Below are 24,293 nucleotides of genomic sequence, written 5' to 3' on the forward strand. Positions count from 1 at the left end.
GCTTGTGGAAATTGTTTAAATGAACCCACAAATCCATGGTCATCATAAGTCAAAAAAGCTGGAGACCACTGGCCGTTTTTATTGTTCTGAACTGTTGAAAAAGCCAAACCAGTATTTTTTCCTTTTGCCAATGCAGGTTGTGACGTTCATGTCCCCCTCTGGATGAACTGTAAAAACTCTGATGACCCCCTGATTTTCCATCAAGCATTTTGGTTTACACCCACCTACCTGCAACTAATGACATTCAGATCAGCCTCAGCTGCTCTTGGTCTATCTTGGTGCTAATTAGCAAATGTTAGATTGCCAAGAGAGCATTACACTGAACAAGTCTCCTTTCAACTGTACCCTCAGATTTCCATTTGGTGCCTCAACAATCACGCTAAAGACAAACAAACACACAAACACAACACAAACACAACACAGTCATTCAGCTGCAATCCAGGCACATTACTTAATTAACACTAGGTTGTATAACCCTTTTATGTACATACATATCAGTATTCAGGTTGGAGGACTTGTTGTTTTTCCCACTTGTCTGTCTTCTTCTCTGCAGCTCTCCTATAAGAACTCGATCTAGTCCTTGTGTTGTGTGTCCCACATTCTTTAAAAATCACCATTACTAATTCAGTTTTAAGAAGCCCTCAAGATGTGTAAGACCTTGTGTGTGTATGTATGCACAGGCAGTCTTGTACACACACACACACACACACACACACACACACACACTCACTCACACACACACACACACACACACAAGCTCACACACACACACACACAGTCGTTAGTGTGTGTTTGCTGTTGCTTGTGACTGAGATAGATGCCACGGGGGGGGGTGGGGGGTACCCAAGGTTCAGGGCTCCTGCTGATGCACTGACCTCAAACTGAATGGAGTAAGCACCAAAAGGAAATCTTAGCTCTGTTTCAAAGTGAAACATGAAATGGGTGTGTTTGGATGAATCCACTCAAACAATGACAATTTTAGTGCATCGTCTAACCTTAAGGAAGTGCTCATTTAAACCCGACCAAACCATGACCGCTCCACAACATTAACTGCATGTTTGCTACGGTTACCATGACAATGAAGGTCCAGTACGCCTGCTGCTGTTGTACTCCTATGGGTGGTATGCATAGTTCGTATGTATACAAGGGTAGGGTTAAGTGGGTTGGAGGACTTGCAGTATTGCACCCATTTTTTTGCTATGGCAATGAAACCCTTGTATGTCCTTCCGGCTTTTAAATAAAAGCATACCTTTTTTTGTGCACTGTTCACCAAAACCTACTTCATGCAGGAAGCATATGCTTTAAAATCCAAAACCCTAATCAAAAGATCACATGTATTTGAAGACCAGGCTGGGATTAAGTTGCTCTCTATCCCTTTTAAGACCCTTAAGAGCACTTGGGGTCCCGGAGAGGGGAACTGGTTGTATTCAGCAATAATTCCTAATGCAAGAGACAGCAGCTGGTCTTGTTTGCCATCTAGCTTCTTTGCTGTCATGAGGGCAAGACAAATAGTGCAATACAGCAGTTATATGGAGATATCCTTGAAAATACTCTCCATAGAATAAAATGTAACAATAATATAAGTGCTTGAAAATTTAAGGATTCATCATTTGAAGCTTGGAAACCATCTCTTATTGTTTTCTAGTCATTTTGTCTGTCTTCAGTTGCTAAATGGGGAATTAATTTTGATGAATGATCATGTTTATGTTTTAATTTGACTGTATGCAAAGCAAAAATCAAGAGGGCTGAATGGTACATGATGAAATCTGGTAGCCAGATGCCAATTTTGAACCCACGGAGAGTGAATCATACACAGCATCATCCTGCTATAAGCCCTCAGGTCACCATTAGCAGCAGTGCTTTATATATTTCCAAAGAGGTGGTGAGAATGTGAATTACTGCTGCCCCACTTCCCCCCTTCCCTCCCCGCCTGGGACCACCTTGAGGGGAGCGCTGCATCTTTACTCCCAGGGTGACGCAGATGGCCTGTGCATTATACAACATGACAACTGCATTAAACATGAGCACAGGTCCACTGTGTCTCCTGACCACATATCAGTGTGGTCTGTGGAGGGTCTCTCATACAGGAGATGCTTTTATTCCAGATGCTAGATGCTCACGCTTTGTTTAAATTGTGTGAATGTATTTAGGTCGGCATATCTTTAATATTTAAGATGAAAACACTCAGTATCTCAAAGTGTAGCTCTGACCACTGCTGCTGCAATTCTGAATCAGTGTTTTGTTTATTATTGGACCCACAGACACTTGAAGACAGACCTTTTTTATTACGCAATGTGATTGATGTATGAGAATACTTCTTTTAACCAATATGGCCTCAGGTGATTCTTGCTATTTTGCAGTAATGAATAGTCCTTGATCTAAGCTGCTTAAGCTTTTCATATTAAAATTAAGGTTAAAAAGAAATGCCTTTAATCCTTAAAAACCAAATGATTAAATTCAGTGGGTTAATTTTATACATAGTATATGCCTGAGAAAGAGAGAAAAAAACTGCAACAAATAGGTCACATCATTTCATACATTTTCATCTTTTATGATATCTCTATAGGAGTTACTCGCATTCCAGGTAGTTACTAGCAGATATGGCCACTAGTTGGTAGCCTTGCTCTTTTTATTTTATTCAGAAGCAGAGATTTGTGATTAATATACATTCACCCCACCTGAAAAGCCATAATAACATTCCTTTCTCTCGTTAACTTCCTTGTGTGCAAATAACAACCACATGTTCTCACCAGCGATGAATAAAACACACATTTTCTAACATAGTATTTTTTTTCAGGCAAAAAGAGGCCATTCCTTTTGCACTAAACAACAGGTAATTTCAGGTGATTTAATTTTCCAGTGTGCATATTGACACATTGCAAGTTAATGTAGCACTCTTAATAACAAAACCAAAGTTGACAGAATAGTAATTTGAATCTACAGTAACCTACACCACTCCTTAGTTTGCATGAGTGACATTCAGGTTATTCTTATATTGTGTGTGTGTGTGTGTGTGTGTGTGTGTGTGTGTGTGTGTGTGTGTGTGTGTGTGTGTGTGTGTGTGTGTGTGTGGGGGAGGGAGGGGGAGAGATGGGGGCAGGTACCAGACTTTTCAGCCCCTCCTCCACAGGGCCACGGTGAGCTTCTGTTCCAATGGAAACAGGTGGGATCCCTGGACTCCTCCAATCACACCCTCCTTCTATGCAGAGGGCGGCGGGGCGGGAGGGAGGACTCCAGGACAGGAGGCAGGACCCAACCAACTTCCACACTCACCACAGGAAAAGTCGGGAAAATACAACTGCCCCCCCTCCAAGCATGTCGCTGTTTCTGTTGGTCTGCATGTGTTTTTAAAGCTATTACGGTAAACATTAACGGGGCAGCCGTTTCGCCGGAGCGCTGGTGGAGTAGTTGCCGCCACTTGGACGCTGTTGAGGGCGCTGTAGTGGGCTAAGCCTTGCGGTGCTGGGACGGTTCGCTGCGATGGAGAACATGTACTGACCGGATTTGGAATTGTTTTCTCTTGGATTACTCCCTGTTAAACCGACCCGGTTTGTTTCCCCCCGTTGACATTCTCTCGGTTCCTCTGCTTGTGTGGAAGTAGTAAATACTTTGAAATATGCCTGGAAAAACCAAGTATAACCTCGTTGATGATGGACATGATCTGAGGATCCCGTTGCACAACGAGGAAGCGTTCCAACATGGGATCAACTTCGAGGCAAAGGTGAGTTTACAAGCAACTTTTAAGTGTGGACCGCGAGACGTTAACGGAATTCAAATCGAATTCCTTAACGTCTGTTCTTGAAAACGAATTAGTTAACGTATAATTTAAATGTAACGTATATTTTGTAAGCCAACCTGTGTCAGATCTTCAACGTTAATACTCTACTATTGTGTAAAGATATCGTATTCAAAACTGGTATGAGAAATAACCGAAATAACGAGTTTTTTTGAGACCGAACTCTAATGACATTTGGCTAGCAAGTAAAGTAAGTTAATAGGTAGTTGAGAGATTGAAATTGTGCCCTAGTTAATAATTTACCATAAGTGGACAATTGAACTGTTTCAGTGAATACAAATTGAGTGAAAGCCAACTAACATTATTCAATTAATGCGTTGTGCTTTCCGTGTTTTTTTATTTCACCTTCCTGACAACAGTACATCGGCAGCCTGGATGTGACGCGGCCGAGCAGCCGAGTGGAGATCGTGGCTGCGATGAGAAGAATACGAGTGAGTGAAAGCTTGACAAAAGTCCCTTGCGATTTTACACATCTTCGTTTATCAGCCAATTAGTAAATCTGGTAGAGTACGGTCTGCGGTGGTTTTGGATTAACTATATGTCACTGTTTTATTCGGGCATATATATGATTGACTGAACAGCAACTTATATGAGGAAAGAGTAAACTTTTTGAGTTGGTTGATTGTCCACCCTGGTTAAGTTAATTGTGATGGGAGACTGTGGGAGTGAATATGTGGATTGAAACACTGCTGAAGTGCTTGTGGTTTGAGTTTTATTTCTAATTCAGAATTTAAGGAAATACCATAATTATAAAAGTGAACTTTTGCTTTGGGAAATATTCTCTGATAGAGACATTTGATCAGTTGAATTGTGAAATATATAAAGTGGGGTCCAAAAAGATTGTATTGAAGGCATGAATTGGTGATTTGACTAATGGCTGGACTTCTTGGTGACCTTTCCCACAGACGCCTTAGAGAATGGCATGACTAATCACCAAAATGTGTCATAAACTTGTGTGAAACCTACGATTGGACACACAAACTACAGTGTTATCACTCAGACATTTGTGGGAGCGGTAGTTATGAAAGCACCTTAGAGTTGAAATGTGTGCAGACTTTGTACTGTATTCGGACTCGGGTTGCCTAGCGGGAGGTTTTGGTCTCCCATGTGCTCCATCACGGTTTTGAAGTTTCCTTTGAAGTAATGCACTGGAGTGTGATCACTCTCTCTCCCTCTCGCTCCCTCTCTTCTGCTATGTAAACCTAAGATGTGCCGCTTTTTCAGCTCCTGAGAGTAGACTTAATCTTAATCAGTGTGTCTGCCAGCTTGGCAGCAGTTGGTTTAGCAGCCTAATATAGGTTGTGCCAGTGGTGTAGAGGTATTTGAGGATTATGGTGATGAACTGGTAGGTGTGCTGTGTTGAATCAATGATCCCCTCAAGACCTCAGGTACAAGAATGCACATATGGCTACCTTCGCAACACCAGTACACAATTTATTTGTATTTTATCAGTAGAATACAGCTTTTAAGGAATTAATTCACCATCAGTTAGCTTTTCCTGACTTCAGGTTAGCAAAGTCAGTGGCTGCTGTGGTGAAGTCTGTATTTGTTGTTACGTGCTGAGGATCATGCCAGCGGGACACTCACTCTTAAGATACATGTGTGCACACAGTTGTGCAAAAGGTGCGAAGCGTTCTTATTGCCCTTTTAAGAGAAGTGACCCGCTCCTATAAAGCGGACCTCCCAGCGTGCTGCCATGGCAGCTGTTGTCGTTGGCAGGAAAAAACTGACTTTGGTTTGGCTCCTCTAGTGTGAAAATGGTTCAACACTGGCTTGACAACACAATCGAGGGAAACCACAGGTATCCAACTTGGAGGGGAGGTCACACTGGAAAGCCTCTGGAGGAGCTCTGAAACCATTTGTTTTAGTTGGGCCCTGAGAAAAAAGCAAAAGCAATATACACTGAATGTTGATTTAAGAAAAGAAGAGAAAATAAAACCTTTATTATGTATTAATATGATTCGGCAAATATGAGTTGCATATCATGTCTTTTCTTTTTTTTTCAAATCCCAACCTCAGCATTACAGATCATGCATTTCAGATTTATTGTGGTCCAATTTATGTCTAAGCTGGGGAGTAATCTGCAGACGGTGTAACAGTCTACATTGAGTCTCCCTCGTCCTATTACAAACTGAGATTATTTGCATCATGCTGTTTTATCTGACTCTGATTCAGAATCTGGCTCTGTGTATGGATTGTGTACACCTTTTTGAAACCTTATTGAGAAAGAAAAGAAAACAGCAGAATTAGGGCTTAAAAACAATCATTCATCATATGTGGTGAGGTATTTAGTGATTAAATGGAAAATAAACAAAAAAAAAATATAAATGCTCTCTGTCTTGCCGTAAACAGTATGGATGTGAATTGGTTTAAAAAATGAGCTTTTTCTGTAGCATGACTTGCAGCCAGGGACATCAAAATAGCTCCCTTCTTACACCACACTGTAGTGCCGCCATGTTTCATACAGTTTCATACAATGTAATACATTTGATTTGTTCCCGTTTGAGTTTGATTTGGTTAACCAAATGATGTGAATCAATATCATGGTGTTTACTTATACAGGATTGAAGCAACAACAAAAAAAAAAGATTGTTTTTATCCCCTAAACTGCTGGATGTTTGTGCTGTGGAGCAGCTACAGAAAGTGCTGGAGTGTTTGCTGACAAAGGCACAAATCAGAGGCTTCTACTTCTGTCTGCTGAATGAACAGGAATATGCAGGTACATCAAAACAATGACAGCACAGACTATGTTACTCACGTGGTGAAAAAAATGACAGTTTTTAATCTATGATGGTCAGTACTAAGACTGGAAAGCTTTGCCACACCTCACAACACCTGTTCTGTCACTACAAGAAGTGGGTATAAACTTTTGGAATCAGAGAAGACGTAAATTCATTTAATCTTGTAGTCTGGCAGAAGCTTAATGTCGCCACAGAAACTTCTTCCCTTCAAATGAAGTTAAGCTGACACTGCTATTAGTTGCATCAAGCACGGTCTGTGTACCATTTTCTACATCAGGGACGGAGTGGCGAAGGGCAGACTCGTCGAGTTTCTCGTTTACGCTTTCATGTAACTTTTGATGGCTTGTGGAGTTTCTGAAAGAAAATTTTGTAAAACGATGCTCCCCGTAGTGTTTGGTCTTTTCCAAGATTTCTATCAGCTCCCTCTTTCGCAGAGTCAGTCAGAGCGCCGCGCTGGTTGCCAGGCACACGGGTCGATGTATGGTGTCATTGTTCATTGTGTGGATGAGTCACCTGTAAGCCAGTAGCTGATAACAACCTAATGCCATTGCAAAGCAGGAAATACACACCTACAGTGAAGCACGGCGCTGCAGGATCTGGTGTGATTTTGTTGATGTCACATGTACGCAGTCACACACACTGATACATACACACATGTTTTGTTGTGCATGTTGTTCTTGAATGATTTATTACTGTTCCCAGTAATGAAAGAGGAAACACACGTTATCAAAGATGGAACTACAATTTAAGTTTCACTTAGTGAAACTACTTTTGTTTACTAGTGTGTCTGAATTGTGTTTAGGACTACAACTCATTATTACTTTGATTATTGATTAGTCTGTTTGTTTTTAAATAAATCAGTGAATAGTCTAGTCTCTAAAATGTCAGAAGATAGTTTCAAAAATGCATATAGAAGAATAATTGAGGCTGAAACCAGCAATGTGCCACCTTTTTGCTTCATAAATGACTTACGATGTGACTTGAACACATATTGTTGATTCATTTTCTGTCCACAGCCAAAGGATTGATGGACTCATCATTGCACACCGAGTGCTGTTGTTCTTCGTGCTTTGGCCGTCTCGTCTCCGCTTTTTTTTTTTAACGCTGTCAGCTGGAGTCCACACAAAGGTGAACATGCTGTACAGTGTAATATAAAGGTCTTTTATAAATTAAATGTATTATTCTCATCGTCTGGCGAAGTCTGGTCGCAGCTTATCTGGTTAAAAGGAGGAGACCTTTCCAGTGAATTAAAGAGATTAATTTCTCATTAATCTTCCTCTGCTGGGTTAACTGACTGTAGGAAGATTGAACAGCATGGGATGAGAAGATTAGATGTGTCTGAGGAGACGTCCCTGGAGACTGGAAGAGCACAGCAGCGGTGCTGGAGTGGGGGAAAAAGAGAGAGACGGAAATGCATTGTCCATCCCTTGAGCTGTCAGGACTGGACCAGGACCTTTTGTGTGTCCACTGAGCAGCTAACGAGCATCTCTTTAACATCAACCCCAACTCTAACTGACGATAAGAAAACAACGTGGAAGCTCATTAGTCTCGATTTCACTGTACATTTTCATGTCCCATGGTCCTTTTTTGCTTTTCATGAGTTGAGCTCTGGAGTGCAGAAACATACAGAAGGCAGTCTGATCACGCAGTACATCCGTTTAATGATGCATCATTGGAGAGCAATAACATTAACAGTGTCTTTGAAGATAGTTTCTCTGTGGGTGGGTGGTAGGGATCTGTGCAGTGTTGACCACCATATTGTGCCCCTGGGGCTGACATCTAACACTTACATCCAATGGCTCTTGTGATGTATACACATCAACCTCCAGGGCCTCACACAACACATGTTCAACAATTGGTGTCAACATTTACATTTTATATCATGATTGGGGCTACTGTTATTTTGATTATTGATTAATCTGCTGACTACTTTCTTGATTAATTGATTATTTACTTTGTCCATAAAATGTCAAAAAAGAGTGAAACATGTTGATCAAATGACAGATTCATCGACTAATTGTTTCAGCTCTAATCATGATATTGTTACATATCATGAAATAGTACATTTGTGGAAATTCATATAAGGTTTAATTAACTATCTGAAAAACGAGGGGATGAATGAATCAGTTTCCAAAATTCATAATTGTGAGCACCTAACCTAATTGTCAAAAAACTTTGCTTTAACAAGGAATTTGTGAAATTTCAAATGATTGAACATCAGTGAACACAAGACTAAATTCATCCGTCTAGCTAAAATGTCCCAGCAGGGATCAATACAGTATCACATTAGCATGAACAACCTATAATCATTGTGGCGAGGCAGCGCTATTACCTAAGCTAAGCTGAATGACTCAGTGAAGTAATTATATGGTTATTCGGGCCCTTGACTTACACTTTACATATTATCATCTATCTGCTGTGTACACAGGAAAATACACTCATACAGTATTTACACTCATTATGTAGCGATGGCTGTATTATACCTACATTTATACTGGCAATCATATTTGTAAGTCCTCACAAGGATGTTTTAATACAGAACTAGTGAGTGATAGAGGAAGAATAAATGAAGTAGAAACTAATCATGAACTGATGATCATGATACAGTTTTGATTCTTGAAAGAGTCAGCTGGAGTGGTTTTTATTTTGGCCACTATCTCATATATCTCCTTTTTAATGAGTGGCAGCTGTAATTAACCTGCCTGGCTTTGACTGATGTTAACAAGACATAGAAGCTGTGCGTCTGTCCAATTAATCCACCTGGATTAATAAAAGTGTTTCTCAGCAGAGGTGTCTCGCATTCAGAAAGACATCAAACACTCTCCTTCATCAGTTATCTACGCTGCTGTTGAACGCAGGGCTTTTTTTCCCCTTTACTTCATGGTTTGAATTTATTTCATCAGCACACAGTCGTGTCATACTCTGCAGCTTCAGTTGCTGTGTAATTATTCACCACAGCTAGGATATTGAAAATGATTTGAATTCATTCAGATTTTGAGAATAGGGTTTTCTTAAAGGGGCTATTTACAAGTTTTCTCTTCAGCTGAACATGGGGTCTTGTCCGTAATTGTTGCTTGACAACAACTTCAGCCATTGTTGTCTTTATAATACAATAACATTTGTTTTGTTTTAAAGGTAGAAAGTTGGACTTTTTACTGAAAAGGGGTTTCATCCTTCTTAATAGGAAAAGTGTCTGGTATAGAACCAATGTTTACTGTGAAATATATCCACGCGGCCAGAAACCAAACGGGAACAGAGCCAACCTCAGTTTATTAAGAGCTTGGCAAACTTGGCTGCCATTCTCCTCACATGCTTTTGTACAGTCCCCTCTCACCACAGCAACAGCGGCGTAGCAGCTCTGTGTGTTTAAACACATCCGAGTAACAGGCGAGTCTGAATCACTCTCTGAAGAGCAGTGCAGCAGACCCAATGCTGTCACTGTCAAGTCAGAGGAAATACACTCATGAGCCTCTCATGCTGCTTATGTCTGCACCTGTTAGCTACCTCACATGCACTTCCTGTTTTACCGAATCATGTTAGAAACCATGAGACATGGTTGCTTCAGGTACAGAAGTTTAAAGCTCCGTAAATGTTTTTTTCAGTCACATACTTGATATAATTTTTTGGCTCTTGACTAATGGAGCTTTCTGCCATTTCTTTTTTAAGTGTGGTGCTTTAATTGAAAGTGCCCTTCACTTACAACCAGGGAGGTTATTCATTCCCTGAATTAAATCCTCTTCACTGACCCCCATATAGCACTGGCACTGGGTGTCATTTGTCATCAGGTTCCTAAAATTGCTCTGAATAAGTGGCTCGCATTTTGATTTTATCTGAAACAGGTAACAGTATCATTTGGGTGAATATTTTCATCTAGATGAAAATGAAGAAACAACATCAACCAGTCAGGCTGCAACTTTATTTTCTTACTTATTCAATTTACTGAATAATGTAAAAACACATTCCAGAAGCTGTTACCATGAAATCTTTGGCATTTTTGCCAAAAAAAGATTTATGCAGTTAGTCAGTTAGTTGCTAAGTACCTTTCTATTGACCAACTAGATGTTAGAGCTGTAGAATCAATCAATCACTGTTTAAAGATTAGAGAGTCATGTCTCATTATCAGTGTAGTCACTTAAAAAAACGGTGTTCTGACTCATGAAATATAGCCTTTAGTCTGTGAGAGCCTGTTTTTCCTGAAGCTTAATATTTTATTTAATATTATATCTCGTAATCTTTCTGATGTTAACAGAGGGCTCGCTTTATTTCAGATGGTGTGCCACTACTGTAATATGGCATCTACCTTTATTCGACCTACATTGAAAAACAGGCAAAATCAAACAAACTGCTCTAAAAATTATACAACTAAAACTTAGAAGCCAAACCCTCAACAACATAACAACTTAGCTAGAGTTGAAACTATTAGTCAGCTGATCAGGTAGCTGATCGATTAATCTGTTTTAAATAATTACATGTTTTGGACAGTTGATTGGTCAAAACAAGTAATTCGAAGACGTCACATTTATAAACCAAACAACTCATCCATGAATAAACAAAATAATGAGTAAATTAATCAACATTTAGAATAATAAGCGTCTCAGAGCTTGGCATGCTCTCTGTGTGCACTGGGAAATAACCTGCATGCCAAATGCTGTTGATGTAGACAGTGGTAAAAAGTAGAGACAGGGTCTCCTTGTCTGGGATTTGTTTTTGAGCCTTAAATCCAGGCTCATTGGGCATTTATAGGGTTGGAGAGAATGGAAGAAAATACATAAAATGGCATTATTTCAGTCATGTGTGACTTTCACTGGAAAACTGCTGAAATTAAACAGAGAATAAAAAAAAAAAAAAAAAAAAAAAAAGGCCAGATAAATCTTTAAAAGGTCTGTTTCTTGGTTTCTAGGCCTGTTGTTTTCCACATTGTTGGAAGTTAAACTGTTTCACTCCTAAATAGGTTTTCTTTTAGTGGTTTCTCCTTTGATGACAGGTGTGGTGTATTCACTGCCCTCTGGTCTGACTTGTGAGTCATTGCTGCCTCATTCTAAAATTTCACTTCTCAAGGAAATTTAAAACATGAATGTCAGTCATACATTTCCCCTCATGGTAGAAAGCAGGAGCATCTGCTAGGCTATGAAGGTTATTATCACACTTTCCAGACGTGTACATTCACCTGGGGCCTATTGGAAACCCTGCACATCAGCATATGAAGGGCCCTGCTTTTCTTGCACCTGTGCAGAACACAGATATGTGTTTAAAACAATTTTCAACCACACATTGAGGAAAACAGTGACAGTAAGGTTTGTCTTGGAGGGAAGATGCTCTCAAATGTATGTTTGTCCTCGTCCCTGCTGTAGGGAAGTGTGTAAATATTCTCCTTCTTTTATGTTCGAATATCGTTAAAGATTGCTTGGAAGCATCTCTTTGTGTTCTTACAGGGATGCTTTCTCTTTTGTGCCCTGCGTTCAGAAACATTGCTCAGAGGCTTTTTTTTTCAACTCAAGCTCACAGTTGAAAGGTGAAAAAGTGAGCCGATAATGACCAATGCATGGTTGATCACCCCCCCCCCCCTTTTTTTTTTTACTACTGCTACTCCTCAGCTTGTGATTCTCCTGCCCTGGAGGTGATTGGATTGAGGGATCTTTTAGAGCATGATGGGTATTTGTGTTAGTCACATTAATGTGTTACTCATCACTTATCTACACAGTTGTCACTTTCTCCTGTACTAGCTGGCTGTTAGCGAAGCGCTTAGGAGGCATGCTCTAAATCCTACATAAGCCGAGTTTATTTGAAAAAGCGGCTAATGCTTAACTAGCTTTATTGTTCACCAGATAGTAAATGGGCTGGTGAGCTGCTGATTGTTGGGAGATGACATGTGTGCAGCCTGATAGAGGGTGAGTCAAAGTGGGAAACTGTCAGACCCTGAAAACTTCTCTTCTCGTCTGCTGTAGCTACTTATGACTCGGCTGCCTGCTACAAGATGCAAATTGAAATTGCTCTTAGCTAAAGGCGCAAGTATGAAAGGCTTAATTAAAAGTGTTAAGTAACTCAATTGTGAATTAAATATGATTTATGCAGCCTGATGCTGCAGGAGGCAACCTGGCATGCTAGCACATCTTTTAAAGAGAGTGTGAGATACATCTGAAAAGAAGCTGTGAAAGTGAAAGGAAGTAAAAAAAAAAAATAAATACAATAAAAGTAAAATACACAGCACGCAGGAATATCAGATGAAACACTTCAATGTCACACACACTCAATTTAATATTTAAGATGCATTATTCATCAAGTATTTGGTCTTTGTCAGGCACCTAATGAATCTTACATTAGGTGGCTGGGGTGCAACTGGGGATCAGTGTTACATGTTGTTCCCTCTCTCTCTCCCCTCACTCCCTGTTGTCTGTCATTACTGTACATTATTGTTTTTAACCAGGAAACTGTTGAAAAACAAAAAGCAGCCGTCCGTTTTCTACCATTTAGCCAGGCCCGGGTCACAGTGGTAGTAGGCTGAGTACAGTAGCCCAGATGTCCTTGTCCCCAGGTTTGGGCGGTTAATATTGAATATTGCAATGTTTCCCGTCATATATGACATTTTCATGATATTGAAAAAAAGTTAATGTATCGCCCAAGCCTACTTGTCTCCAACCTTCACCTGGAGGATCCTGAGGTCTTCCCAGACCAAACTGAATATAAGTGATCTCAAAGCAAAAACAATCATTCCAACTGAAATCGCGACTCATATCGCAATTGCAATACCAAAAATAATTGCAATATTTATTAATGTTTTGCATATCGTGCAGCCCTAGCCTGAACCAACTTGGTCGTTTCCTTTAAACATGAAGGAGCAATGGTTGTTCCTCCTGTAGCTCCTGACGCTGTCCCTAAGGGTCCAGATTGGGATCTCATTCACTACCCAGGTCACTACCAAGAGCTCATGACCATAGCTGAAGGCTGGAACGTAGATTGAACTGCCTCAGGCTCAGTTCTTCGTCATCATCATCATCACATCGCATTAATGATATTACCACTGCTGTCTTTAACATACTATATGTTAACTGTACATCAGCTTGAAACAGAGAGTGTTAACAAAGTGGCAGTTTAATATCGGGCTACACTTCTGCTTCTTGTGTATTGTGTCTTGGACAACCTATTCCCTTTTTTTTACTTGCATATGTACACATAGACTGTATGCACACACACCTCCTGTCTAGTTTCCCCAGTGAAGCTCAGGACTGTAAATCGACCAAAAAGAAATTTTTCTCCTGACCCCTCTTCCTCTTTGCCTCCCACAGCTTGAACTTTTTCCCCTTTCTCGTATTTCTTTCTCTTCCCTCGACCTTCACTCCTTTCCCCTATACCTTTTTCATTTTCCCCCTGCTCTTGGTATCATCCAGTGGGGCTGGCCTCTCCTCCCGTCCTTTTCCCTGAGTAATCTGTTAAGCCTGTCACATTGTCCTGCCCTTCATCAGAGGCCGAGTGAAACTTTGGCTGATTCACAGGCTCTTTTCTCAGAAACAGTGGGGGCCTTTGTGAGGCCCTGCTTTAACTAATGGAGACACCGACTTAATTTGATCCCTCCCTTCTAATAATTAATGTCCGCCGTGCCACCGAAAATATATCTCATCCTGCAGAATTTTTATTAACATTTTAATTCCGGGAACATTAAATAACCCAGAGATAAATATCCAAGAACTAGACCCTTCTCCTTTACTCCTATTCGTAGGAAGAAGGATTGAGCGTCTGATAATGTTGCTCTAGGCAGGAAATCACTTGATAAATTAAACAAAAAGGAGGTAGACATTTTTATTTTTATTCATTTCCCCCATATGAGGATATGTAACTGATAAATGACAGTAGATTTCATAAACTTTTAGGATGTTTTACCTCTTATAACAGCATTTTAGAGAGGATCTTGTATCTGTGTTTGAAAGATACACAGTATATTTGCTGCTGGTTTAGTCAGGGAATTAATCCTGATCCAGTGAGTTTGAGCGTTTATGCATGATGAAGATATACTCCTGTTTGAGGAGAGCACACACGCACACACCTCCCACCTCAGCCTCCAAGCTGGAAATGACAAACTATGCAATCGGCCTCAAACTGAGTTGTCAGCAGTATTAACTGCACTCCAATTACATCTTAACCTTTTTTGATCCCTCCCTCCATTTTTTTTGCTTGTTTCTCAGATGCTTGTTCACAACCCAGCGCTTCACTTGCTCATCATCTCTCCCTGACAAGATAATGTAATGTTATAGATGCTGCAGGAGTCTTTCCCAGTGTTTCACTTAGAGTCTTTGTTCCCCCCTCGACACAGCATCGCACAAGCATTGCCCCCCACGCACCACCTGACTCTCCACCCCCTACCGCAAGTGTCAGCAATAAATTGGGGAACGAGGTGAGCTTGTGCCCTGAGCCAGGAGGCGAGCCGGTGGTGACCTAGGAGTGTTGTAAGGGGGGATGTTAGAGCGCTGAGTTGCTCGCAACTTTGAAATGGTCGTGCTGGCGGAGAGAGGAGAGAGCTTTCAGAAGTAGAGGAAAGGTCTGCCCCAGAGGAACATCAGTGTGTTGTCCATCAGCTGTCAAAAAGTAAAATACCTGCTTCGACATCAGTAAATGGGGCTGGGGTTTCATTTGATAAAAGTTTTCAATCCTGACTAGAGAGGCAAATTTCTTAGGAGAAATACTTTTGGACTGCATGGCAGAGTGAAAGTCCTCGCAGCGCCTGAGTGTTTGGCTTAAAGTGTGAGGTGAAAAAAGTTGACAATAGTGCAACTTTTGCATATGATGCGGCACAGATCACCTTTAGAACTTTGAACTGCTGTTTAATGGCAGCATCGCTCACCTGAAGTTACTCACCATTGCTAACCATAGTAATGCATTATTAAACACTGAATGAGTTCAGATAGACTGAACTGAGTCAGTCAGTGTTGTGCACTTCTGTATGATAATGATGATATGATTTGTGTTTATTCCTGACTGCAGTGAGTAAATATGTTTCATGTGATATAATTTTCCTGAGACTGGCCTCAGCCTGTTCAGTCTGACTGTTCACTAATCACTGATGATCTTAATGTTCTTTTAGAGCTGTTTCCAAACTGAATACTAAATAGAACGACAATTAATTACCTTTTTCCACCGCAGTCAGTGTGTTACCTAGAGAGTCACATTTTTGTGTAAACAGTATGTGTATTTATATGTGTATGTGTATGTAATGTGATGTAAGCTTTGTTTTTGAATGATTCAGTTTAAGAAATGAACAATTTAGCCCAGCAGCCAAATGTTATTGCTCTTTCTGCAGAACAGAGAAGTGATCAATGAGGGAGTCACTGAGCTGAGTCTTAAAATACAATGATCATTTATTAGGTCCCTGTCAGTTAACAGTTTACTCTCTGAGCTCATGTACATGTTGTAGTGTTGTAGTGCAGGATACGCTACAATCCCAGCAACAAGTGTGTGTTTCCACATTGCTTACTCCCTCAGTTGAAATGTTAGCTGAGGTTAAATCGATTAGATGAGTGACAGAAAATTGTTTGGCAACAAATTTTAAGTGGATAATGATAGAAGCCGTACTTTATCAAACCAAAAAATCTAATCTTTTCTAGCTCCAGCTTGTCAGTTATAAGGATTTGCTGCTTTTCTCTGTTTTATATAATTGATAATTAAATGTCTTTGGGGTGGGACAACAGCGTTTTGTTGAATAATGCAAATACTCCCAGTATTGTTAAAACCACTGTGGAGTTTGTCCTGTGACTGTCTTGTCGCTAACCATGGTGGACTATGGACTGTGGCATGAGTCGGTGTGTGTGTCTGGTTGGTGAGAGAAGTGTGAGGTGTCCCTGCTGAGGTGTCAGGGTGCCGACGTTCAGTGTCTGGTGTTTAATTGCTGTTGCTGTCTGTAACTGCTGTCTGGATGGCTTTGAGGTTGACTTGTGTCAGAGGTGTCCCTCCTGCATTCTGTTATAACCTCGCCCCCTTCACCCTCTGTCCTGGGTGAGAATTAAAAAGCTGCAGTCTCTGGCGCGTCTTCGGCACCATCGCCCATTAGGCAAATATAAGGTAAGAGGGCAAGATCTAAGGTGAACAAGCAGTCAGACAGAGATTACAAAGAGGTTTTGGCACCCCCGGCTACAGTTTTACAGGATTACACACCGCTCACCGACAGACCACACACACAAACACACACACACGCGCACACACACACAGGGTTGCTCCTACAGCCTGCTTTTCAGCCTCAGCGCTTCCCCTCCCTTTAAGGCCTGCACCCCTCCACTTTCATTGGCCTCTTTATTATCTGCACAGCATCCACTTTATAGTTGAAAGTGGACTATTTATGATCGCCTTCAGGAGCAGGTGGAGAATCAAGACATCCAGCGATGTGCAGGAACTGTTCAGGAACTCCTCCCTCTGGCTGCCTTTTCTACTTTACCTCCTCTTTAGCGTCTTCTCATCCTTTCTTCTTATCTGTTTCTTTACTTACCTCTCTGGATTTTCTCTTCCTATATCTATCCTCCACTCCTGCTGCCTCATCCTCACCTCATCTTTTAGCTTTCCTTCTCCTACTCTATTCCCTGTACTTTATCTTCTCTACCTCCTCTTTTAACCCTAATCCCTCCCACTCCTCTCGCTTTTCATCTTTCTCTTCATTCGCTCTGTTCCCCTTCCCCCTTTACTCCTCCCCTTTTTGTATTTTTCCCCTCTCCTCTTCATTCTTCTCGAGTACTTCCTCCCTCTTCATTCCTCCCCTTCTCTTTCTCTTCATTATGATCCTCTGCCACCTCCCCCCTCCTCCCTCCCCCTCAGTGTAGTTTCAATCATTGTTGGAGAGCTTGCCGTCCTTGCATACCGTATGCCTGCATATTTAGCATGGTTTTCATAGCTCAGCTCTCAGCCACACCGACTCTTCTGCTTCATTCACACAGAGCATGTGCGTATTTTCATATTAACCTATGGTGCACCAGTCAGTTAACTGACACTTTATATCAACAACTGGTCCAAGTGATAATTAGTTAGTTATGAATTAATGGCCCAGAGGTGTTCCACTAATTGTGATGTCACAACAAAGCAGTCATAGAGCCACAGACCTGTTGCTACTGTTGGGTCTGAGCTCTATTAGTAACTGGAAATCATTAGTACTCGGCCTCACACGGGCGGCACCATTATGTTAACAGTACTCTACCTCATGAGCTGGACACCAAATGTGTTAGATTTCGGTTGTTTATCAATTTATTGGCTATCACAAATTAAGGAAATATTAATATTAAAAATATTAATATTAAATAATATCTTTAAAATGAATTAAAGTTCACGGGGCACCAGCCTAAACTAATAGGCAAAATAGCCAATATGGTTTTAGTCTCAATTTATTACCATTAATCTGGAACTCTGATTAATCATTAGCTTACTAACTATAACCAAATTACCAAATCAATAGTAAGTTACAGTTGAAGGATTGGAATTCTACCGAGTAGAGGTTGGCAATATTCACGCTTGTGCAACATTAAACACACCAGTAGTTATACTTAAAAAGGCATTTATTTACAATGGAGCAGAGTAAAGTACAATGTCTAATCTAGCATATACAGGTGTGTGTGTGTGTGTGGTGTGTGTGTGTGTGTGTGTGTGTGTGTATGTGTGTGTATGTGTGTCTGTGGGGACACAGACAAAGGCAAGATGGCCGACTCAAAGTGGTCACTGTGACCACATGACCTGAACAAAGAAGACTACAAAGATGGCGGTAAACAAAGAAACTACTAAAATGGCCGCTGAGACCACCTAGTGTGTGTGAGAGGGGAGGTGTGAGTTTCTTTGTTAGCCTAGCTCATGTAATCTAAAGGTACCAGGTTAGAGGGGGAAGGTTAGCTTCATGCAGGTTCTAGGACTGAGACGTACTGCTATGTGTGTGAACATACGAGTACTCGATTAACTGTATGACTGACCACAACCTAAGCAAACATTACAACAACAAGACATCAATCAACAAGTACATTAACAAGTTAAGGCTTCTGCTGATTAGCTATGCTGTGCTATGCTGTGCTGGGAGAGGTAAGGCCCAGTCCGTTAACGTTACCCAATCCTTGGAACAAGCAAAGAGGTCCTTTCCAGTGTCTTGTAAAGTCCAGTGAGTTTGGGGGGTTTCCTGGTGGAATAAAGTCCTGTCTGGCTGTGTTGCTTGCTGGTATCTCCTTTGTTCTCCTCACACAGTTAGCTGTTCCATGCTAACTCTGCTACGACTCCTGTTGCTTGGAAAATCAGCTGGCCTTGTGTTGTAGCCGCTGATTCTGAAGAGGATTTGGTTCACTCACAGTTAATCCGAAGCAGGTCGCTGTTGTGGAGGAGAAGAGTGTTTGCAGGCTGCTGGTTGCAGGCCGGCGAGAGAGCTAGTTTCTCAGGTAGCAGAGCTGACCTGGGCTGGGGCCTTGTTGCCCTTTGAAGAACCGAGAGGAGAGGGCTGGAGCTGCTCTCCAGAGCAAGCCAAGAAGGGAAGAGAGAGAGAAGGGGTCTAGAAGACTGGTTTTGTTTGTGACACCTTAGGGGGTCACATGTCACACGCTGGCCCACACTGGCTGGCCAGTGGGGTCCATGGGGGGGAAGGGTCATCCCCAGGTGTGAACCGTGAGGAACTGTGGGGTGTGAATTCCTTTGTCCAGTGGAGCAAAGAAACATTTGGTCTATTGAATGACTGAGTCCCAACAGTCCCCCCTTTGTTGTCAGGATGCCACCTGACGTGTCATCCTGAGAGCATAATGTATAGTCCATTTGTCATTTCATTCAACGGTTAACATCCGGGCATTTGTCAGCACTATCTATCTTGGCTAAGCAAGAACAATCAGGTTACAAAGCAGAGTTCAGATGATAACCACAATGATCGAATAGTGTAAAACAACTAACATGTTTCCTAGTTACTCATGGTGTTAGTGAGGACAGGAAAGTCAGTGATGTTAGTTTGTTAAGGTGAGATATAGAGGGTGGCACCTAGAATGACAAGATTTGGAGTGTCTGGGTGAGTGTGCCATGTATATGCAGTGTCCTAAACTTGTATCTGATTTGATTCAGAATTTAGTTTGCTGCTGCTGCTGCTGCTGACAAACCCATTGTGTCCATCTGGAAGAGTGTAGGGTACCCTGAGCCTACTTACTGTCAGTACTCAGTGCGGCGAACTCTGGAGCGCCGGTGCTTTAAGTTTTCTTTAACCTGTGGCACAAAGCTGTAGCACTTTGAGTAGCTGAAGGAAGAACATTCAGAGGCATTGTCACTGTCTGAATTAACATGGTCAGAGATGACGTGGTCATTGTCTGATCCATGTGTTGACTGGTCCTGTGTCTGAGCCAGAATTTCTGCGTAAGGCCGTCTCCTGCTCCTATTGTGGGAGTGCCTATCTCTACGCACTTGGTGGGCGTGGCGGTTACGCTCAGCACCCATATGTGGCCTTTTATCACCCCCCTTCGATCTGTTCTGAGGGTGATCTTTTGAGGTTACATGTCTGTGTGACGCTAAGGTGTTTGAGTTGCTAGGCTCAGTTGTTTTCCCCCTTGCCTTGGAATTGACCATGGTTTCCCAAGCCATTTTTGTCATTTTCTTTATTTCCTGCATGGTGGGCTTACCTTGATGCGTCATCAGTGTAACATGAGTGCGTACACAGGGATGGAGGTTTCGTAGGAACAAAGACTTGAAGGTGGAGTTCTCCTCTAAGCCTGGTGTGTTCCTACCCTGAAAATATGCATGCCTCAAACGTTGGTAAAAGTCATTGGGATGTTCATGGCGGGAGTGTTTTATTTGAGAAGCTGCAACCAAAGATTCTATCTCATCCGCAGCAGGAGAGAATTCTTCTGTCAGTGCTTGACAGAGCTCTTTGTAGTCATCTCTGACACTGGGAGGCAGTGATTGCATAAACTTGTGGACTGCTTTTGAGCTGGTCTTCCACACAAGTTTAGTTTTCTCCCTTTGGGTTGCATGGGGCAAATCAATTAAGTTGTGATCTAACTCCCTAAAGTAGTTTTCAATATGTTGATCAGAGCTGTCTGGATCAAAATGTTCAATGTCCTTTGCTAATAACTCAAGCGCTTCGAGGCGGGGGCACTGTGAGGTCCCTACTGATGAAGGCGAGACTATGCTAGCTGGACTAGAGGAAGGAGCTGAACAGCGGTCATCACTCTCATGGAGGTGCAGAGAGGAGGCTGAACAGTCCGGAAAAGTTTTGGTCCTTCTGTTGGAGGGGTGAGCACAGGTGAAACTGTTATGCATCAGTGGCTGATGGGAACATGAATATCCTCTACCGGATAAACTACCTGTCTCTTCATTGTCAGTTTCAGGAAGATGGGAAGTCAGGTGGGTGTAACCTCTGTCTCTCAGTGGAGGTTGAGGAGCTGACTTCATTTCCCAGGACTTAGGGTCAGTTGGGAATTTGTCCCATCCTCTGAGTGGAGGCGGAGTTAACCTGTCATTAAGGGAAGAGTGTGAAGCAGAGAAACCAGAATCACAAGCACTGACCGATCGTGGTGGAGCAAAGCATTCTGATTTAACCCTTAACAATTCTTCCTTGTGTGAACAGAGGTCTACCTCTGCTGCCTGCAGGTCTCCTAAGTAGCGCATGGCTTTCTTGTTAGCTTCCTTAACTTCCTGGAGGAGAAAAGCATTTTGAGCTCTAAGCGATTTTACCTCCTCCTCTAGGGCTGCTTGGCTCTGAAGTGAAATGCTGGTTTGCCTGTGGAAGTTCAACAGTACACATCTTAACAATGGGCCTTTGGATGCAGTCTGAGCATCACCTTTGTCACTGAGTAGCAAGTCTATTTCTTTACTGCACTCACTGGAATTTAACTTGCTGATAAATTCTAGGTAGCCAGGCTTCAGGCTCTGTGCTAGGGAAGAAATAAACTGCTCTACACAGGAGTTCTCCATTGTTGTGTCTGGGAAAGAGGGAGGTTAAACAAGTTTTTCACAAAACAAGAAGGCAATATAGTTGGCTGTGGTGTTGCGCTGGCAGACACCTTGTAGTGTAGTTTGGTAGTACACTAGCCTAACTAAACAATGCAGTGGCCTACACTATGGGGGGTAGCTTCCTGTGGAGGAGGGGCAGCTACACTAGTGGGCATAAAGATTAAGGACAGTAAAGGCAAGTGCAGGTTTACTGTCTGCTTAAGAAATGTTTCAAAAAGCAATGACTGAGATGCAAGGCAGTAACAGTCCAAAGATTATCTCTTCAAGTTGACTCAGGCTGTAATGCAAGGCAGTAACAGCTAGGTGCAGAACTTGGGTTTCACAGGGCTGGTAGCACGCTGTGGCTCTATCTCAGGCTCTATTTCTTACTCAGGCTGAAATGCTTGGCAGTAACAGCCAGGTATAAGCTCTCTGTGTTACACAGGGCTGTCGGCACACAGTGTTTAATGTTAAAGGGAGCAGCAATTCTGACAGCTTTACTAGATAGCATTGAACACGTGGTATTCAAATGCTGAACTGAGGTTCTTACATTTCCTACAGACTAAACTCAACTGGAATTGTTAGCAACAATAGCAGGCTCTTGATACTAAGGCTTAAGTGTTAGCTATTAATAACTGGAGGACGTCTAATATTACTTAAGGTAAAATTAGTAAACCAATTTTCACCACAGTGCACTTGTTTGTAAGTACACCTGGACGTTTACTCCTGTGGTGGACTAAAAAAATTTTTCCAACCTTTGCGGTTTTGGCCAAATTATGAATTTAATATTGCACAATTATGAATATTTGCCAACAGTACTCGGCCTCACACGGGGCACCATTATGTTGGGTCTGAGCTCTATTAGTAACTGGAAATCATTAGTACTCGGCCTCACACGGGCGGCACCATTATGTTAACAGTACTCTACCTCATGAGCTGGACACCAAATGTGTTAGATTTCGGTTGTTTATCAATTTATTGGCTATCACAAATTAAGGAAATATTAATATTAAAAATATTAATATTAAATAATATCTTTAAAATGAATTAAAGTTCACGGGGCACCAGCCTAAACTAATAGGCAAAATAGCCAATATGGTTTTAGTCTCAATTTATTACCATTAATCTGGAACTCTGATTAATCATTAGCTTACTAACTATAACCAAATTACCAAATCAATAGTAAGTTACAGTTGAAGGATTGGAATTCTACCGAGTAGAGGTTGGCAATATTCACGCTTGTGCAACATTAAACACACCAGTAGTTATACTTAAAAAGGCATTTATTTACAATGGAGCAGAGTAAAGTACAATGTCTAATCTAGCATATACAGGTGTGTGTGTGTGTGTGTGTGTGTGTGTGTGTGTGTGTGTGTGTATGTGTGTGTATGTGTGTCTGTGGGGACACAGACAAAGGCAAGATGGCCGACTCAAAGTGGTCACTGTGACCACATGACCTGAACAAAGAAGACTACAAAGATGGCGGTAAACAAAGAAACTACTAAAATGGCCGCTGAGACCACCTAGTGTGTGTGAGAGGGGAGGTGTGAGTTTCTTTGTTAGCCTAGCTCATGTAATCTAAAGGTACCAGGTTAGAGGGGGAAGGTTAGCTTCATGCAGGTTCTAGGACTGAGACGTACTGCTATGTGTGTGAACATACGAGTACTCGATTAACTGTATGACTGACCACAACCTAAGCAAACATTACAACAACAAGACATCAATCAACAAGTACATTAACAAGTTAAGGCTTCTGCTGATTAGCTATGCTGTGCTATGCTGTGCTGGGAGAGGTAAGGCCCAGTCCGTTAACGTTACCCAATCCTTGGAACAAGCAAAGAGGTCCTTTCCAGTGTCTTGTAAAGTCCAGTGAGTTTGGGGGGTTTCCTGGTGGAATAAAGTCCTGTCTGGCTGTGTTGCTTGCTGGTATCTCCTTTGTTCTCCTCACACAGTTAGCTGTTCCATGCTAACTCTGCTACGACTCCTGTTGCTTGGAAAATCAGCTGGCCTTGTGTTGTAGCCGCTGATTCTGAAGAGGATTTGGTTCACTCACAGTTAATCCGAAGCAGGTCGCTGTTGTGGAGGAGAAGAGTGTTTGCAGGCTGCTGGTTGCAGGCCGGCGAGAGAGCTAGTTTCTCAGGTAGCAGAGCTGACCTGGGCTGGGGCCTTGTTGCCCTTTGAAGAACCGAGAGGAGAGGGCTGGAGCTGCTCTCCAGAGCAAGCCAAGAAGGGAAGAGAGAGAGAAGGGGTCTAGAAGACTGGTTTTGTTTGTGACACCTTAGGGGGTCACATGTCACACGCTGGCCCACACTGGCTGGCCAGTGGGGTCCATGGGGGGGAAGGGTCATCCCCAGGTGTGAACCGTGAGGAACTGTGGGGTGTGAATTCCTTTGTCCAGTGGAGCAAAGAAACATTTGGTCTATTGAATGACTGAGTCCCAACACTACAAAGAGAATCGTCTCAATGTAGTACTACAATTCCTAGTATTTATTACTAGATAACTAATCTACTGCTGAAACAAAGTCACAGAAGTCCTGACAGTTCGTTTTAAGGCTCAGTTTCTGAATACAGGCTGTGTGCATTTCTCTAAGGACTGAGCACTTTGATACTTTCACAGTAGTAATATAGAACCTAGATCTGCTTTATAATCAAACAACACATGGACATCTACCTTTATACTATAAGGGACGTTAAACTTCAGAGAAGGATCGAACCAACAACCTTCTAATTAGTGGACGACCCGCTGTACCTCCCGAGCCACAGCTGCCCCAAGTGATACTCCTCCACCTCGATAACCAGCCTGTATGATAATTGTTTTAGGGCAGCCAGAGATGGTGTGGGCGCAGAAGAGG

At 42.0% G+C, this 24,293-nt stretch overlaps 1 protein-coding gene across 4 annotated transcripts in view; it reads left to right on the plus strand.

The window, feature by feature from the left end:
* The first annotated feature begins 3,251 nt into the window (after nucleotides 1-3,251).
* Nucleotides 3,252-24,293, plus strand: part of nos1apa (nitric oxide synthase 1 (neuronal) adaptor protein a) — a 194,321-nt gene continuing 173,279 nt past the window's right edge. For all 4 annotated transcript variants that reach the window (XM_056379349.1, XM_056379351.1, XM_056379350.1 and 1 more), the window contains exons 1-2: nucleotides 3,252-3,721; nucleotides 4,156-4,227. In XM_056379349.1, the coding sequence (XP_056235324.1) occupies nucleotides 3,617-3,721; nucleotides 4,156-4,227 (177 nt within the window). In that variant the 5' untranslated portion in view covers nucleotides 3,252-3,616. The remainder of the gene's footprint in view (nucleotides 3,722-4,155; nucleotides 4,228-24,293) is intronic.

This window comes from Seriola aureovittata, chromosome 6 (assembly GCF_021018895.1).
Source record: "Seriola aureovittata isolate HTS-2021-v1 ecotype China chromosome 6, ASM2101889v1, whole genome shotgun sequence".
NCBI classification, from domain to species: domain Eukaryota; kingdom Metazoa; phylum Chordata; class Actinopteri; order Carangiformes; family Carangidae; genus Seriola; species Seriola aureovittata.